The sequence below is a fragment of the Crassostrea angulata genome, chromosome 7 (assembly GCF_025612915.1).
Source record: "Crassostrea angulata isolate pt1a10 chromosome 7, ASM2561291v2, whole genome shotgun sequence".
Taxonomy (NCBI): domain Eukaryota; kingdom Metazoa; phylum Mollusca; class Bivalvia; order Ostreida; family Ostreidae; genus Magallana; species Magallana angulata.
The window spans coordinates 53035171-53053302 of NC_069117.1; the positions used below are offsets into that span (position 1 = coordinate 53035171).

The following is an 18132-nucleotide window of genomic DNA, read 5'->3' on the forward strand; positions in this document are numbered from 1 at the left end:
AAAATATTTATTTATTTATTTATTTTATTGAATATTTACTAATCGATTTTCAAGTTTCGCCTCTTTACGGTGGTATGGGACACCTGTTGATATTAATGTGGACAATAATCAAAATACTTTCACCATTTTAGAATTTTCAAAATTCACAATATTTGGCAAAAAAATATAAAATCCCCAGCGGGATTCGAACCCATGACTTACAGATTCGTAGTTAACGCATTAACCAAATTACGCTACTTTGTGAGATATTATTATTGCGCCGATGTTTAAACCCAACCTACCCCCCCCCCTTCGTTTCGATGGAGTTATCGTTCATACACATTAACGAGCATGCGCATTACGAATTTCCCGCTGTATATGAAAACAAAACAAAATGTGGTGATCGAAGAAAGTGTCAATACACATATCTCCGCAGACATTCAATCTGGGTCAGTGTCAGCTGATACAAGAATGCAATTAACGGATAATTCCAAGAAAAATTAATCGCAACGTTCCTTTACTTTCTACAGAAAGATGTAAACTATGGCAAGTGGTGGTTCGTCTTTCATCGCTACACCCGTCGCCTTGAGTGCTGGACATTCCAGCCCAGGCCGAGCAATGAAGTCTGCAGGAATGAAGAAATCTTCGGCCACGGAGCTTCTGGATCAAATAAGACAGCTGGAAGTAGAGGGACAGAAGCTTCGGCATTCCAACCTCATCAATCTGGGTAAGGGACAACGAAGAGTCGTGATCAGACATGTTTGAAATCAGATTTAAAACCCTGTCATCTGATTGTTCTATGGCTGGAATAATTACTGTATTTTACAAATGTGCACTTTTTTGTTTCATCGGGATTCTCAACATATATAATTTTATAAGTAGTAATTATAATTACCTTTTTAACGGAGTCAGTTAATCATTAATTAAATTAATTTGCACTTGGCACTTTTCATTGATTATTCATGGCATAACCACTTGTCACTTTGGGGTTTGCAAAGAGGTCCTAATGTGAATTTGAGACTGATCTGGGTATACTGTGATGATTTAAATCATTATTTTAAAATGCATTTTTATTGACTTAATAGCACAAGTAAAGTAAATGAATACCTAATGTCCTCTTAAGTATGCAGGGTTTTTTTCTGCCATTTGAAACCTTTTTTTTCCCCTTTTCAATCCTTTGTTGTAAAAATGATATAGAAAATAATCACTTCCAAATGTTTCATTTTGTGAAGTTATTTTGATGAAGGTTAGCTTTATAACTACCCCTCCCCCTCCAGTTCTTTTACACATCTGTTATTCTCAAATATTCAATGATATTGTGATGCTGTAGAGTACCAAGTTGTACAATGCTAAACATTTTATCTGAGAGACATGTACACAACAAGAACTCCTTTACCGATCTTGCAAAATATGGTATTTATTTAAGAAATAAACAACGTTATTTAGTGAACATGGCGTTATGAATAGCAATTGCTCTGTTGGCATATTCCATGATGCGCGCTAGCGCATCATGGAAAATATGCCAGCAGAGCAGTTGCTGTTCATAACGCCATGTTCACTAAATAATCGTTGTTTATTACTTATATTTGCATTTTACCACTCGCAAATGCCCTGTATTAGCCTAGACCTTGACAGTTAGCTATTACATCAAAAATAAACATTCAGACTGTAATGTATTTTAATTCACATAGATTTTTTAACAGAAGCAATGATATGTTATAACAGTAAATCTTTTAAAATGTTATTATAAGGCAGGTTTTAATATTAAATACATCAATTTTATGGAGTTGGAGAAAAAAAACACATGATGTATCGTATAGTGGTTTAAATCTATAACGTCATGGAAAAGTATATGACGTCAGACCTTTATGACGTCATAGTATACAGACGGAGCAATTTCGATTATAGAAAAATAATTGCAGTTCCTCCCTATGGACTTACAGTGGGAAAGAACAATGCATATGCAAATATATTCTAATAATGGATCTTTGACAATTTTTGTTATTTCAATCCTAAATTCCTCGGTATTGCTTAGATATGTATATGGTCCTATGGTTTTGGTAAAATGGGTAAATTCATATTTTGCTTTATTTCGAAACAAGATTTTTTTCATGCATGGTTAAAAATAACGATATAACATATTTTTTTCCCTCATGTTCTTAAGATGATTTTAAAATTAAATTTTATGATGTTGATTTATTCTTTATCTATGTAAATGACATAATGAAAAAACTGGAAAGAAAACTTCCTAAAATGCAAAAGCTGATGTTTTTACCTCAGTTTTCTGTGACAGCACACTGAGCAATGCATATTCTATATAAAAAAAACCCCCAGTGTTAGCCCTTAGATAAAGATTTTATTTTTTTCTATTCCCTCATCATTATGAAAGACATAACCACTTTACGATACTTGTGTATTTAAAACATATTTACTAGTTATAAATTCCATCAACTGATTTATGATTAAGAATGTAAGTGATAATAAAAATATTACAGTACATATATTCCTGAAAATTGAAATGTAGCTGATAAGGATAAAAGATTTATGGTTCTACAGTCTTGAATCGACCAGATATATGCTGGATTTTGTTTGATTTGTAAACAATTCTTCTTTTCATATATACATAACCATCTAAGTATGTGTGTACCACTTTGGCAGTACCTGTTGCAGCGGTTACTGTTTCAGTAACAAAGATAACTCTTTCTAAAGTTGTTTTTGTTGATGATTTAAATTCGCTAGGGAAGGGCTACCCACGAATACCATGAAAATTGAGCCACCACAAATTTTAATGATTCCACAGTATATAGAAATAAAACCAATTCATTTTAGATATTATCAACAACAAAAAAGGAACTATGAATGTATGTACAGTCAAACTTTGTTATCTAGAACTAGATGGGACTGTTTAAAAAATTCGAGATATCCGAGTATTCAGGATATCGAGGATAAAATACTAAAAAAATAAGTTGTTGGGACTTACAAATCACTTCAACATATCTATTGTATTCGAGGTATAAGTGTCCGAGATATCAAAGTTCAACTGAATTGTGGTACTACGAAAGTGTATATGCCTAACTAAGATTTTAAGATAAGTTTGACCTGAAATTATAACATTTATCCTCAGATTGTTACATGTTTTAATTTAATCTTAAATGAATTCACACACAGCCCCCCCCCCCCCCCCCCCCTGTAATCAATATAAACTCACTGGTAAGTAACCAAATATGAAACGGCGTTAGACCAAAAGGAAGTCCCCTTTACCAAAGACAAACACAGTAGATCAAAATATGTGAAGAGCAATCTGTCAGAGCAATAAATTGATTAAACTTTCAACATTTGCATTGATTGGTACGTGTAATTAATTTTATAAATCATGGATCTCTGTAGATTGTAGGCTGTAGACTGGGGTGAGAAGTTGAACATTGGAAAACTTGTATAGAAAAATCTTTGTATTTTATTATAAAATGTAATACAAGATTTTAGTACAGTACACGTGTACTTAATTTCTTAATTGAATGACAAGATAGTTTTTCATTTCTACAGAATTATGTGCCAGTTATTGTATACCTATATAAATTTTTTAAAAAATCAATGGTGAGATGCACAGTTAATTTTCAAGTTTAATTTAAAGAATATGGACTTCCAAAGTCTTCTGTTCTGCTAATCGTCTGGACTGTAATACATGTACTAGATTTCTGTTTGTATTCAGAATGGTTGGCATTGAGAACCAGTCCTATTATACTCTGTTATATATTACATGTACCCTGAATTGAAGTTATTTTTGGCTATTAAGTGAAGAAAGATTAGTAGATTATATCGAAATATTGTATATATAAAGTTAACATAAATAGTATCCCTAACAAATGGTGTATATAGTGGTTAGATAGAATGTAGTAGCTGGTTAGGGATATGTTAGAAGTGTAAAATATTTCAGACAATATTAGAGACAGGTGGGATTAGGGCCGGGAAATCTTGTGAGATTCATGCTTACAATGGGATCATTAGGACCCAATATATAAAAAGCCAGGGAATTAAACTTCAATAGAAAAAGACTTAAACAAGACAGAGTCTCCAGGATTCAAGACATTTAAATTGCAATTTGCGGCGAATGCTTTATTATTTGTATACACTTTATGGTAAAAATATGCAGAGCCTATTTGTATTCAGTTCGCAGAAGTACTCAATATTTGACAACTTCAGCGGTCTGAATGGTCCTTCAGGCCCTGTTTATGTTTGTCAAATGGTCATCTATAAACAAGGGAATCATTGGTTTACGCAGGCTTAAGGCAGTTTGCCGCTTCCGTTGGACAAGCCTCATCAGGTTGGTCCAGGGTGACCCAGGGGGTCTTTGGAGCCAGAGTTTGACCGGGGCTAGCGGCAGGGGCAGGATTAGGCAGACATTGATTTTGTCGGAATGTTTTTTGGTTGGTAGTGACAATGTATGGACCTTCTGATAGATTATTGATCCTTTACTTGTTGTCAATGTAAGGTTGTCAGCGCATCCATTGGGTAAGGGGATTAAGTGCAGAAGAAAGGCATAAGCCTGATGTCAAAGACAAGTCTGATGAGCTTAGATGTCTGTGGTGTTGTTTGGTGTAATGCAGCAAGTTGCTCACTCGCGCGGTTCTGGTGGGACTCCTGGTTGTCACTGTGAAGTCAGTAACACCTTGTTTTACAGACATGTGGAATCTTGTAGATCGATTGATTATGATTGATAGTCTTTATTGGTAAATTAGCTTTACTTATTAAACAGATTAAAACCAAGTAAACATTTACTGTGGGGGCCACTGTTTGCTCTAGCTTCTTAAATTGCCATTTAGCTGTGCATGTTTCACATCTGTGGTATTTTAGCCCGTTCAATAATATTTAACTTACAAATCACCAGTGTTTGGCAAACTCCACTTTCTTTAATAAGGTTAGAGTTTCATTTATATCCCCTTTTATTCTGTCATACACCACCATTATTTAATAGAAATCTTGCAATAAACCAAGTACCAGGGTAAATATCATTCAGTGATAAAATACCCAGTCTTACCATATTAGATAAAAAATGAAATGAGAGAAGCTTCTTTTTTGTTAAATTTGATAAGTGTTTTATTGGTTCACTTTATTTGATCCTCTTCTTTAAACACAGTTGCTTTTGTAATGTTGTGCATGTGGTTGAGGGGAGAGAGCTTTGACAGATATCTCCTCCTAATCCAGTTTATTACATTAGAGCTAATAAAACAGATCTTCGTGAATGGTGCCAAGTGTGGTGTTTCATATTGTTTCTTTTTGCACCCATGGTCTTTATTTGATGTTTATTGTAAATATGATGTGTACACTTTCTAATGATTTGACTTTTTGTACATGATGCAACAGAACATACTTTAGTTTCCTAGTTTACATTAATAGATCATAAGAGAATTATATACATTCGTTGCAAAAATTCTATTTAGTTAAAATGTACCCGTTTATGGACATTGAAAATTAACTTTAATCATGTTTCAAAAAGATAATCCTTGCAATGGACATGTGTTGCCAACTAAGCTAATGTGACCAACCTGTATAGGCTGTATGGAAAGAATTTACCATATACATACTTCAATGAAATCCTTTCCAAGCCTTCAGGCTCAAGTGTCCTCTACCCACTATCTGTGATGCTAAGTGGATGTTGGAGAGTCATTGCATCACCAGCCCATTGGCAGGTTAGGTACCCATTTTTAGTTGGGGGTTGACAGAGACACTGCAGGTGAAGAGCCTTATTCATTGTAAGAAAACACACAAGTGCATACAGTGGGATTTGAACCAGGGATTCTTTACTTGCTGGTGAAACAACTATGCCTACTGACTCAAAGGTTCCTCAATTTACTCTACGTAAACCTTATATTAGAATAAGAAAAAGTTGACCGACATTACATCAATATATGTTGTTTTATTTTCTGTCTGATTGTAAGAATTCTCTGAGTTTTGCATTTTCATTCTTGGATGGCAGAGTGCTTCAAAGTAGGAATTTATGACCACTAAAGTTTTAAGATGTACCTCTCCATGAAGGAAAAGCTAATGGTAGCACATCAGTCATGACAAAGAACTATATATGATAAGAGTTAAATTTGGCCCCCATAATTTGCCATTTTTTAAGTGTTTCGCGTACAATAAAATGTTAACTAATTTTTTAGAAGAGTTGACATAAAATGTATTTTTCATCTATTTATTTGATTTATTTGCACTCACTGGCAGTATATGACGTCAGAAGTGACGCCATTTCTATAATTCAATCAAAATCAGCCAAAAATTGACATTTTTAGCTCACCGAGACGAAGTCAAGGAGAGCTTATGCTATACCCTCGGCGTCGGCGGTGGCGTCGGCGTCCGGACCTGGTTAAAGTTTTTGATGCAGGTCCTGTATCTAAGCTATTACTTGTCCTATCTTCACCAAACTTGCATGGATGATGCATCTGGACCTACTTATGGACTTGAAAGACTTGGATGCTGAATCTGGGTCCTAAATTTCAGATGCTGGAGGAGGTTAAGGTTGTTGGACCAGGTTAAAGTTTTTGTTGCAGGTGCCCTTTGATAGCAGTATCTTAGTTACTGCTGGTCTGTACTTCACCAAACTTGCATGGATGGTGTGCCTTATGATACTGATGCACCAGACAGGCTTGAGTGCTGAATCTGAGCTATAGGTTTCGGATGCTGGAGGAGGTTAAGGTTTTTGGAGCAGGTTAAAGTTTTTGTTGCGGGTGCCCATTGATAGCAATATCTAAGTTACTACTGGTCCTAACTTCACCAAACTTGTATGGATGATGCGTCTTATGATACTGATGCACCTGACAAGCTTGAATGCTGAATCTGAGCAATAGGTTTCGGATGCTGGAAGAGGTTAAGGTTTTTAGAGCTGGTTAAAGTTTTTGTTGCAGGTGCCCACTGATGATTAATCTTAGTTACTACTGGTCCTAACTTCACCAAACTTGTATGGATGGTGCGTCTTATGACACTGATGCACCTGACAAGCTTGAATGCTGAATCTGAGCAATAGGTTTCAGATGCTGGAAGAGGTTAAGGTTTTTAGAGCTGGTTAAGTTTTTGTTGCAGGTGCCCTCTGATGATTATATCTTAGTTACTACTGGTCCTAACTTCACCAAACTTGTATGGATGGTGCGTCTTATGATACTGATGCACCTGACAAGCTTGAATGCTGAATCTGAGCAATAGGTTTCGGATGCTGGAGGAGGTTAAGGTTTTAAGAGCTGGTTAGATAAAGTTTTTGAAACAGGTGCCCTCTGATGATGATATCTTAGTTATTACTTGTCCTTACTTCACCAGACTTCCATGAATTGTGTGTCTTATGATACTGTTGCACCTGACAGGCTTGAATGCATAGTCTGGTTTCGGATGCTGGATAAAGTTAAGTTTTTAGGAACAGGTCACATGTTTAATAGATGATAGTACTATTTCAAACTTGCATAGTTGATTTAACTGTAATATGAATGAATCGCAGAGGTAGCTTCAGATGCAGAGCTTGATCTCCATTATCAAGGATGCTAAAAAATAAATCTTAGTTATTACTGGTCCTAACTTCACCAAACTTGAATGGATGGTGTGTCTTATGATACAGATGCACCTGACAGGCATGGATGCTGAATCTGAGCCATAGGTTGCGGATGCTGGAGGAAGTTAAGGTTTTAATTGCTAGTGCCCTCTGATGATGATATCTTAGTTATTACTGGTCCTAACTTCACCAAAATTGCATGGATGATGCGTCTTATGATACAAATGCACCTGATGGGCTTGAATGCTGAATCTGAGCCATAGGTTTCGGATGCTGGATGAGGTTTAGTTTTTTGGAACAGGTCACATGTTTTATAGATGATAGCTTGCATAGTTGATATAACTTTATTATAAATTAAATGCAGAGGTTGCTTCAGAAGCAGAGCCTGATCTCCATTATCAAGGATGCTAAAGAAATCTCCTACCTCACTCAAACCAGCTCGATAGATAGATGTGTTTGTTGATAAATGATATAACATGATTCCTATGATAAAGTATTGTATGATATGAAACAATATTGTTTGATATAATACAATATGATATCATATGTTATATTATAGAAAGTTATACGATACGATATGATATTGTATCAATTTTTTTGATATTTTATGATATGATTATGTATCATGATATTGTTATGTATAGTATTGTATATTATGATACAATATTGTATAATATTATATTGTATTTTTAATTTATTATTTTATCACATGATACAATTACATAAGATATTGCAAAATATTATATTGTATCCTATGATACAATATTGTATATTCTATAATATTGTATCATACAATATTGTATAATATGATATTGGTTTCAGTAATATAGAATTATATCACATGAAATTGTATTATATGATATTGTAATATTATATAATATTGTATCATACGATATTGTATGATATGATATTGGTTTATATGATATATTATCATATCACATGAAATTGTATTATATGATATTGTAATATATTTTATTGTGTCATATGATGCAATATGTATAATATAATAATGTATTTTATAATATTTTACCATATCACATAATATTGTATCATTTGATAAGATACAATGTTGAAATCAAATTATATTGTATTATATGATATAATATCATATAATGTATCAAATATGTTTCAGTGTCATTCAATACAATATCATTCTATATTATACAATATAATATCATGTTTCAGTGTTATGATGTATTATGTAATATGATAATGTAATATGATACTATATTGTATTATATTTTATGATATTGTATTATGTGATCAAATACAATAAGGTATAACACAATACAATGTCATATCATACGTTACAATATCAAATCTCATTATTGTTTATTACGGTATTTTATTTATTATATGATATATATTATATTAGAAATATGACATGATGCAATATTTAATTTTATATCATAGTATTGATTAACATATGAACATATGATTATCATAAAAAAATTTATCAGATGATATACGATATTTTGTCAAAACAGAATCCATGAATATCCAAGATCATAAAGTATGATTTTCATATAAAATGATAAAGGTGGTCTTATGAAGGTGATGTCTCATAAGGGTGATGCTCCGTCTCGGTGAGCTTAGTAATCTATGATTACCTATGTTTCTTATCTATTTACGAATGGGAAATATAGAGCGCATGCTTGAATAAGGAAACATTTTTTGTCACTTATTACTCTTGGCTAGACACATCTCTGATTAAAATATTTTATTTGTTCAAGAATGCGCTCTATGTTTTCGGAAGGGAAAGCTGCTTGAAAACAAGCTGTTCTACGCTAAAAATGCAAAAATGGCGGGAAAAGGTTGTCTTTACAATGTCATATTTCTAAATTGTAAGCACTTGAACCTAAATGAATATTATGTAAACACATCACATACATTTCTGTACTAAGAAAACACAGAATGATAGTTAAATGATGATGTTCATTTTAGGGGGCCATTTTAGGCCCTTATCATATATAGTCCTTTGAGGTGGTATGGGACACCTGTCGGTATTAATTTGGATTTTGTTATTTAAGGAAGAGAACCAACTTCAAAAGTATAATACATTTATTAATCTGATATTTTTATACGGTCAATCAGAATTTACAATTTAAGATAAATGATGTAAAAAAAAAAAAAGACATACTCCTGCATTAGGAAGTGAAATAACATGTATGCACTACTCAAAATTTGCTAAGTATCACCGGTTTTTCTCTCTCAGGTTTTACAGTTACCACATTTTAAAAACTTAAGTATCTTTCATACATTTAACTTTAATGTTATATAAGTACAAGAAGCCTCTAGCTTTTATTTTATCAAGTAGTCCAAAAATATATCAAGTTTTTGGGGGTAACATAGCAAAATTTGAATTGTAAATGCATGCATGTACCGTATTTGAAAACCAGATTCTTAATTACATGTACATAAGATATGTTTGTTATTCAAGAAATAAACAGTAGCAAATAAAGAAAATGTCATAAATCAGGTATTTTACCTGCTGTGCATGATCATGAAATGGATAAACACTAAAACCAAATAACAAACCCCAACAACAAAACTAACAACAACAACCCCCTCTCCTCACCCCTCCCCAAAATATGGTACAACTTAAACAAAAAATACCAAAAACAAAAAATGAAACAAAATCATTCTGAGTTTTCTTTGTGGCACATTCTAGATTGATAACTTAGTCACTTCCCACCTTCAACAGGAGGGGTAGGTTTAGGGAGGATCTTTCTATACCTTGGTTTTGGATTATTGTTAGTAGTAGGTTGGCAGATAAAAACCTTCACGGGCCCCTGCTGAAGCGGCTGAGACCCTTGCTGAACACTTGGATTACACATTGGCTGGTGTCCTGTGCTGTTGGGCATCATCTGGCCATTTGTCAGTTGTTGAGGAAATCCATGGAAGAACGGAGTTGTGTTTGTCATGTTATGGGGTGCTGACTTCATTCTTCCTTGAGCCACATCGCTGGATGGGTGCATTGTTGTTTTGATGACCTGAAATGGTGGACTGTTGTTGGAGCGGCCAAGTTCAATCATTTTTGAATGTCCTGTTTTAGGCCGTAAACTACTGTCTGAGACCTGGTTTGGTCTATGAATGAGAGTTTGATTCTGAGGGAAGGGCATATTTTGTTGGATTTGTGGACCTCCTGTTGGAGCATTGATGATATGGGAAACTGGGAACCCATTACTTGTTGATAGTGCCATCAAGTTGTTATTGGTATTCATATTTTGTGAAAATAGTGATGGTTTAGAAACTGGGTTTTTTGTTTCCAAAGGGTTATCTGTAATTTCGCACAGAATGTTTGGCAGATTTCCATTGCTACCTTCTTGAAAAGAACTTTTGGTCAAGGGGGCTTGCACTTCTCTTGGCTTTGGATGGAACTGTGATGGTTGATCTGAGATCTTTGAGGGTCGGGCTGCCATTACTCTTGTAAAATTTTGATTTCCTTGGGTGTTAAACTCACCTAGGCAATGGTTAGAAGAAGGGTGAGTCCTTGGGACTTGAAAACTTGATGCTGTGTAAGATGGATTTGGAGGGTTTCGTCTTGTCTGCTGTTGTAGGGCAGGCACATTTTCTGGATTTGCCATTTTCAGTCTCTGGTCAGGGTTGTGCTGGTTTGCTTTGCGCAAGTCTTTGTCAATAATATCACTAGCGTCTTTAAACAGGTCCTCAATTATCTCGTTGTGGGTAGATGGATAGGAGTTTGGGCGTGGTTCACATGGGACTGATACAAATTCTGTTTTTTTAATAGCATCTGCACTGGTGGATCTTTGTTGGGGGTTGGTGCATGGAGTAAGCATGAAATTCCCAGGCAGACTAGACATAGAACCAGTATTCTGTGTCCTGCGTGATGGCATCTGATAAGTGGGAAATAAATATGGATTGTTAACACCACTTGGACATGCAGGTGGTAATGGCAAAATCTCAGTGAAATTCTCGTTTGGTAGAGGCTGTGTAGAGTTATGTTCTGGGCTAGACTCAGGGGCTATCCCTTCAAGGGCCTTTAGTAAACTGTCTTCATCATAGAACTTGTCGACTGATACATCCTCCTCTCCTATATCCAGGGAATAACCAGGTACCTGCTGTGGTGGCGGTTGATGGATTCGATCCTGTCTGTTGAATGGATGATAGAGATTTGTGTTTTTTTGATACGCAGTCATTGGTCCTTTTCTCAGGAAGCTTGAATCTTCATTGGAATCTGTAGGAGCAGAGGCTGTAGTTTTTTCTTCAGTATGGTCTACTGTGAGTTTTTCCAGCTTGCCACTAAGTTCATCTGCTTCTAAACTGAAAGAAACCTGTTGATTGTAGCCATTCTTCACTTCATCACTTGCTTGAATTTTCTTCTCTTCATTGTTGTTGTCATCGTTGTCCATGGAATACAGCAGAGCATTGATACTTTTACCACTTGCCCGGGCAGAGTCCATCTTGTTCTTTAATTCTTGAATTGATTTCATGTCAGTTTCGGAGCAAGGTTTGCACATTTTATGTCCAGTAGCCTTCATTGAGTCATTTTTACTTTTTTGATCCTGTGTTGATTTAATATTTGGATCTGACCTTGGTTTGTACATCTTTGGACAGGCATTTTCTGTGCCTTTGCCATTGATGGTTTTTACAACACAAACACTTTTACTTTGCAACTTGTGCTCTTGTGCTGGTCTTTCCTTTGAAGAATTGATGTTCTTTTCCCTTGTTGTATGTGAAAGATTTGCCTTTTTGTTTTTATCGAATTCTGTAGCTTCCTCTTCCTTTTTTGTTGGAGGCTGATGATCAACCTCTGTGGACGGGGATTTCTTTGCCAGGCCTTCTTCTTGCGTCGGAGGGCCATGGTTCTGTTTAACGGCACTCTCAGCCTTATTTCCAGCACTGGTAGGCTGTTTTATCTTTTCAGTTTTTGCCAGCAGAACAGATTCTTGATCCTCCTTGCATGTATTCTTATTACATTTTACTTGTTGGGTTTTCTCCTTCTCTCTGTTTTGAACCTCCGCTTCCATTTCCCCCACAGAAGTGAACTCAAACTGTGAAATGTAAAACAATCAGAATTATGAATGGAACAAATCTACAACAAGGAAAATACATCCAGTACTACATGAACTGTATTTTTTATTACCACTTTGTTACAATGTTACTCAGTCATTAAAATTAGAGTCTCGATCATCTAGAACGTCCGCACAATCCTAATCTACATGCGGAATGATACAATAGATTCTGACAGTGATTCTTATTTGTGAAGTTGTATTAATATGATTTCACCACATATTACTTCGTCATTCATGCAAAAGAGTGTTTTTCTAATGTTTATTTAATTCCATGCCAGCGGGCAGATGTAATTAGCACAGAGCTTTATCAACATGTCTCTTAGTCACCTACATCAGCCGACAGACATGCAGGGGAATTCCCTATCTCACATCTAATTTACACTTGTTGATAACAATATTGAAACTATAGTATTGTGTTGTACTGTAATCTGGTGTATAGTTGACTACATTGACTAATAAGGAGGGGTGTATTGCAGGGAGTTCATTGTCACGTTTACTTTAGTTGTTTTTACTGATTCACCCTCTCAGACCCCAGTGAACACTTCACAAAAAAAGTATGTCATGACTGAAATAGGTGTTGACAGCTCATAAATAGGTAATATAAGTAATAAATGACTTACATCTATGTTAATCCTCACTGGATTATGGCAGTTGATGATTTTAATCCAACAGAAAAGAACAAATGATGCACACTTTTTGCCCTATCAAGCTGGGATTTTCCGGAAGTTTATTTTGAGAACAGGAAATAATTCCTATGCTAATCAGGGATAGGCTGCGCTAGATTGCACATGGTTTAGAAACATTAGAAAAACCTTATATCTCAACTACATTTAACACAATGATTATTTACAAAAGCCCGTATTAAGGTGCTCAGGTTTGTGAAGAGATCGAAGGAAGTGACCTATTTTTGGGATACACAAAAACGTGATTTTTATAGACGCCACACAGCATTGAGCGGTCACAAACATATCAGAGTCGTCAGATCAGCTCCTAGGCTGACAGGCTCAGACTTGCAAATGACTCTCTTAAACATGTCCAAGCTAAAAGAAGTGAGGTTGTTTACTTTTGAATAGTTCCTGTACACGAAAATAAATGCTCAATTATTGTTAAAAAGACTTTTGTACAGCTTGTTGTTTTGGTGAAAATTTTGTTTTACATTGTTAAACACTTCCCATTAAAACAAAATAAATATTAACATTTTCCAAAATTCTCAATTCTGGGGTCTTTTTGCTAAATGCAATTATATGTGTATTTCTTAACAAAAAAAAATTGAAGTGAAAATTTAAGGATGTTGACAGTTAATTGGCTTGGCTTCACTTGAGGAGTTTATTGCAGCCCATTATATTGAGTTTTATTTTTATCACACGTAATAAACATTGTTTAATTTTCAATAGGACCTGTACTTAAATCATTGATAGGTGTAAATTCTGAAGACCGAGTGATTAGGATTGAGATAACAGGGAGTACTTGATAACAGTTCCCTATTGATCTCAAAGAAACACAGCACACTATTGCTGATTTCTATAAACACTGCATTTGGTAGCTGGATACAGTATATGCACAGATTATGAGGGGTTTTTTTTATTCAGTGGAATTTAGGAGAAAGGTTAGCTCGGTAGATGACCTGAGTTCAAGGTTATAAGAGTAAGGTTTTATGATAATAAAAACCAATGTATAACAGTTTAAGGTTCATCTTTGTTTAAACCATGTCCTTGAGAGATCAGGAATGGATAACAATGGTTTATCATTGAAATATTTGGAAAAAAAAATTTGAGAAAAATCCTTCAGCAGAACTCGGTGCTACAATTTGTAAAATTATTGAAGCAAGCTAATTATTACAGGTTTCAAGTTTGTTCAGTTTTTAAAATGCTGCTGTAAATTGCCATTTGAATGCATGTTTGTGGGGGTTTATTTCTTTACTTCAAGTTTCTCCTGTTTCTATAAAGCTATTGTAGATGTATATTAACATGTTTGCATGTGAACCTACCACCAACAAGTACATGTATACTGAAGTATAACAATTCTTTAAAAAAAACTCTTCTCAATAAAGAAAGCTTTTTGAGTATTGTTTTTGCCTAAAATGTGATTTGACCGATTTCAATAAATGCTCAAGTGTCAGTGTTTTCTTTACAGGTGTTTCCTCTTTCAATGGCCTCGAGACATCATCAGATCCCGGGCAGGTAAATATCTGTAAAACCACACACCAGGAAAATGGCCAGAGCCAATCTCTGCTGTAGAAATGGGTATCTGAATGTAAACAATCTTAACAAGGAAATTGTCACAATTACATAGCTAATCATTTACGCAAGATATATTGGCTGATTAAAATTAGCACACAGACTTCAATAATTTGTGTTAATTGGTAAATCACAAAAGCATGAGTAATTGTTCGTCTGCAGAGAAGAACAGCCAACCTTTCAGAGTGCATATTATGTAAGGTGCAGGTGGTTGTGATGCTTGAAGTTTATTGCAATTCATTTCCATTTATAGCAGTTGTACCTGACAGTTGCTGTTGTATTCTGTAGTTTATGAAGCTTTGCGGAATTTTTGTCTTTGACAGTTTCTAATTTAGAATATCTGTTTAGCATACAAACAAATAGTACACACAAATTTGATATGCTGTAGACAAATTTCATGACTGATATAAAAAAAGAAATGACAACAGGCATTAATCAAAACAGTGCATCATTTTTAATTTACAATGACCTTTATATGACCTTTAATGACCTTCATTTACAGTACACACCGGTTTCACGACCTGTCATCACTCCCACCTCCCCGGCCACTCTGTCTGCCCTCATGGACATCTCCAACGAACAGAAGACCATTTCAGACCTCAGGTACTCATTGTAAACAATACCTGCACAAGGTAGTTTTCCATTAATGCTGAATTCAGGGTTCTACAATTTAGCAAAAATTTAGGATTATAAAGGTTGATTAAAACATTTGTAGGACCCAGCTAGATGCCCAGAGGAAGGAGACGGAGCGTTTACAGCAGCAGTTGGTCGGAGACTTCTCCAGCGCACAGCGAAGCTCTGGCAGCATGCACAGCGGCCTTCCCAGCAGCCCCTCCAAAACGGGCTTCTCTACTCTCCCCTCCACTGAGCTCTTCTCAGCTCGGAGGGCTCACTATGATTACAGTGGACCGCCGTAAGTCAATCAAGAAAGTCATCGCTGATGCTTCCCGATCATTCAAAGAAAAGTTCAGATTGAATGCAAATATTCTGATAAAATGTTAAACTAGCAATATTTTGTTGTCAGTTAGTGTATATTTTTGATAGATCTCATTTGGAGAAATCGCTCAAAGACTCTCAGGAACAAGTGGCTGATCTCAGAAGGAGGCTACAGGAGGTGAGTGCCCTACTGGCTGGTTACCTGTTTATCTCTGAATACAGTCATATAATGCCCAGCCATGTATATGACCGGGGCACAAAGAGCTTGTCTTGTCAGCTGTACATCCTTTTGTCAGTCAATCACATTGTGTATTTTGATTAGTTTCAAAGAAACTGTCAAAGGGATTCATATCAAACTGCATACAAAGATTTGTCTCAGTGAGAGAAATTCAGCTGGTTCATTTTTTCTTCCTTTGGCCTCCAATATAACCTATACATCACTACTCTTAATTTTGCATTAGAAAAAATTGTTTAAGATACATTCACTTCACTATATTTTTCATATAGCTCAATTTGAAAGAATTGTTTATGATACATTTGATCAAACTTTAAACAATGCATGGGTGTTCATTATGAAATTGTTTCATATTTTTCTGACCTTGATCTTCCTCAGTGACTTAGACTGAATTACAGTACTACATATAAGGTACCTACAGTGTATATTGTGTTGAGCTCAGTGGTACATATTATTATGACACTTCATACAAAGATACCGATACTTATTGATGAGGGCAATCTTCTACATCATTTTCTTCTGATTTTGACCTTCTTATGGCCTTGACTTTACCAGTTTATCTTTCTTATTCAAAGTATTTTCTTCAAAGTATTTTTTTATGCAAATATCTAACCAAAAAAAATATATACATATGTTTTAAAAAGAATTCTGTCATCATAATTCACTATAAACTCAAACACATGAATAGATTCAAGATACACATATAAACATATTCAAGATACATTTCTTTTATTCGTGTAATAAAAAATGTACCATTAGGTGAGGCATTCATGTCCCATGTCATACTGGTATACATGTAGGTGTTGGTAGCTACAGAAATAAGCGATTTTTTCCACGAGTTTATTTGTCTGTAGGCCAATGAGTTGAGTGAGCAGCAGAAGAGGCAGTTCCGCTCCAACATAGAGGAGCTCAAGTCCAAGCTACAGGAGACTGAGATCAACAGGGACGCAGTTCTGGATCTCAGGTACAGACTCACCCCACACAACTAGGTAGTCTCATCAACACAAAGACAAAAAAGAAAGCTCAAAATCCCATCCTGTTTCATTTGTTTTAAGGAAACCCATCCTGTTCATTTGTCTATGAAGTTCCATCCTTGGCATTCAGAATGGAAATAGAGATACCTCTTCTTAAAAAGTTATAAAAACTGGATATTTTAATGTGTATCTTCTCAAATTAGATGTGTGATTCTAATGAAGTGCTGAGTTTTTCTTGATATACCCCTAACATGTTGTATAATTTTGTATCTGCTGGAATTGAATCCTCTCAGCTGTGTCATATATATATAGATTTATCTCCCCTGTACAGACAGCGGTCACTCACAGACTTTGTTAAGCACACAGTGTAAGTACCCACTGAGTCAGTCGGACATGAATCAGTCAGACACCACTGAATTGTTTTGTTTTCTGCACGATTACAGTGAAGTGGAAAAGTACCTGATTTTCATCTTCATTTTAAACTCTTTCTATATCAGTATATACAATAATTTTGTATTTAAGATATCTAAAACTGATGACCTCAGGAAGTGTTGTTGATATTAATCTCTGATATTTTTTTGTCATTGAATTTGATATGATTGCCTGTAGATGAATGATTTACTCCCATAAAAAATACTATATATGTAACATTTTCCATCTTCACATTCAGACATAATCTTACAATTTTATTCAGACAAGGGCATCCATATTACATTTTTGGGTACAGTATATTTAGTTTGTTCATTAGATTTGTCTGACATATACGTATATAATCAAGATGTTTCTTCTGATTTCCTTGGAAACAATATGATAGCCATAGTTACTGTCAGTTACTCTTAACATATTTGTCTTGTGAGAGAGAGAGAGAGAGAGAGAGAGAGAGAGAGAGAGAGAGAAGCAAGCCACAACAATGGTTGGAATTTAACGTTTGTGTCACTAATTAATGTCACTGACAGCCGTAACCTAATTGCTTTGTCCTAATGACTAGGAGGGATGTACTTTAATAATTTCCTCCCACACAGGAGAGGCTACAGACTGATGCACTGACCCAACTGAAACCTAACGTTAACCACTCACAGCTAATGTTCGACTGCAAAACAATTCAATTTTACCTATTAAACCATTGGATCTCCAAATTTTTTTGAATTTTATGTTCACCACAGTAAATGTACTAAATGATTTCTTTTGCATAAGTACTTTTTTG

General features: G+C 35.1%; 2 protein-coding genes across 10 annotated transcripts in view; one reads left to right on the forward strand and one right to left on the reverse strand.

The window, feature by feature from the left end:
- The first annotated feature begins 286 nt into the window (after positions 1-286).
- Positions 287-18132, forward strand: part of LOC128191745 (coiled-coil domain-containing protein 158-like) — a 39198-nt gene continuing 21352 nt past the window's right edge. For 8 of the 9 annotated variants that reach the window (XM_052863993.1, XM_052863988.1, XM_052863994.1 and 5 more), the window contains exons 1-8: positions 287-428; positions 510-706; positions 14680-14726; positions 15286-15386; positions 15499-15696; positions 15828-15897; positions 16809-16918; positions 17623-17649. In XM_052863993.1, the coding sequence (XP_052719953.1) occupies positions 523-706; positions 14680-14726; positions 15286-15386; positions 15499-15696; positions 15828-15897; positions 16809-16918; positions 17623-17649 (737 nt within the window). In that variant the 5' untranslated portion in view covers positions 287-428; positions 510-522. The remainder of the gene's footprint in view (positions 429-509; positions 707-14679; positions 14727-15285; positions 15387-15498; positions 15697-15827; positions 15898-16808; positions 16919-17622; positions 17650-18132) is intronic. The other variant, XM_052863990.1, reaches the window with a different exon arrangement.
- LOC128191746 (uncharacterized) lies at positions 9568-13479 on the reverse strand. Its single transcript, XM_052863997.1, has 2 exons — positions 13167-13479; positions 9568-12525 (listed from the first exon to the last, which is right to left on the reverse strand). Exon 2 carries the CDS (start codon positions 12499-12501, stop codon positions 10195-10197), a length of 2307 nt encoding a protein of 768 aa, XP_052719957.1. The 5' UTR covers positions 12502-12525; positions 13167-13479; the 3' UTR covers positions 9568-10194.

Bases quoted from the DNA above. Each gene is read 5' to 3' on its own strand.
- LOC128191746 (XM_052863997.1), bottom strand. From the start codon at position 12,501: ATGGAAGCGGAGGTTCAAAACAGAGAGAAGGAGAAAACCCAACAAGTA.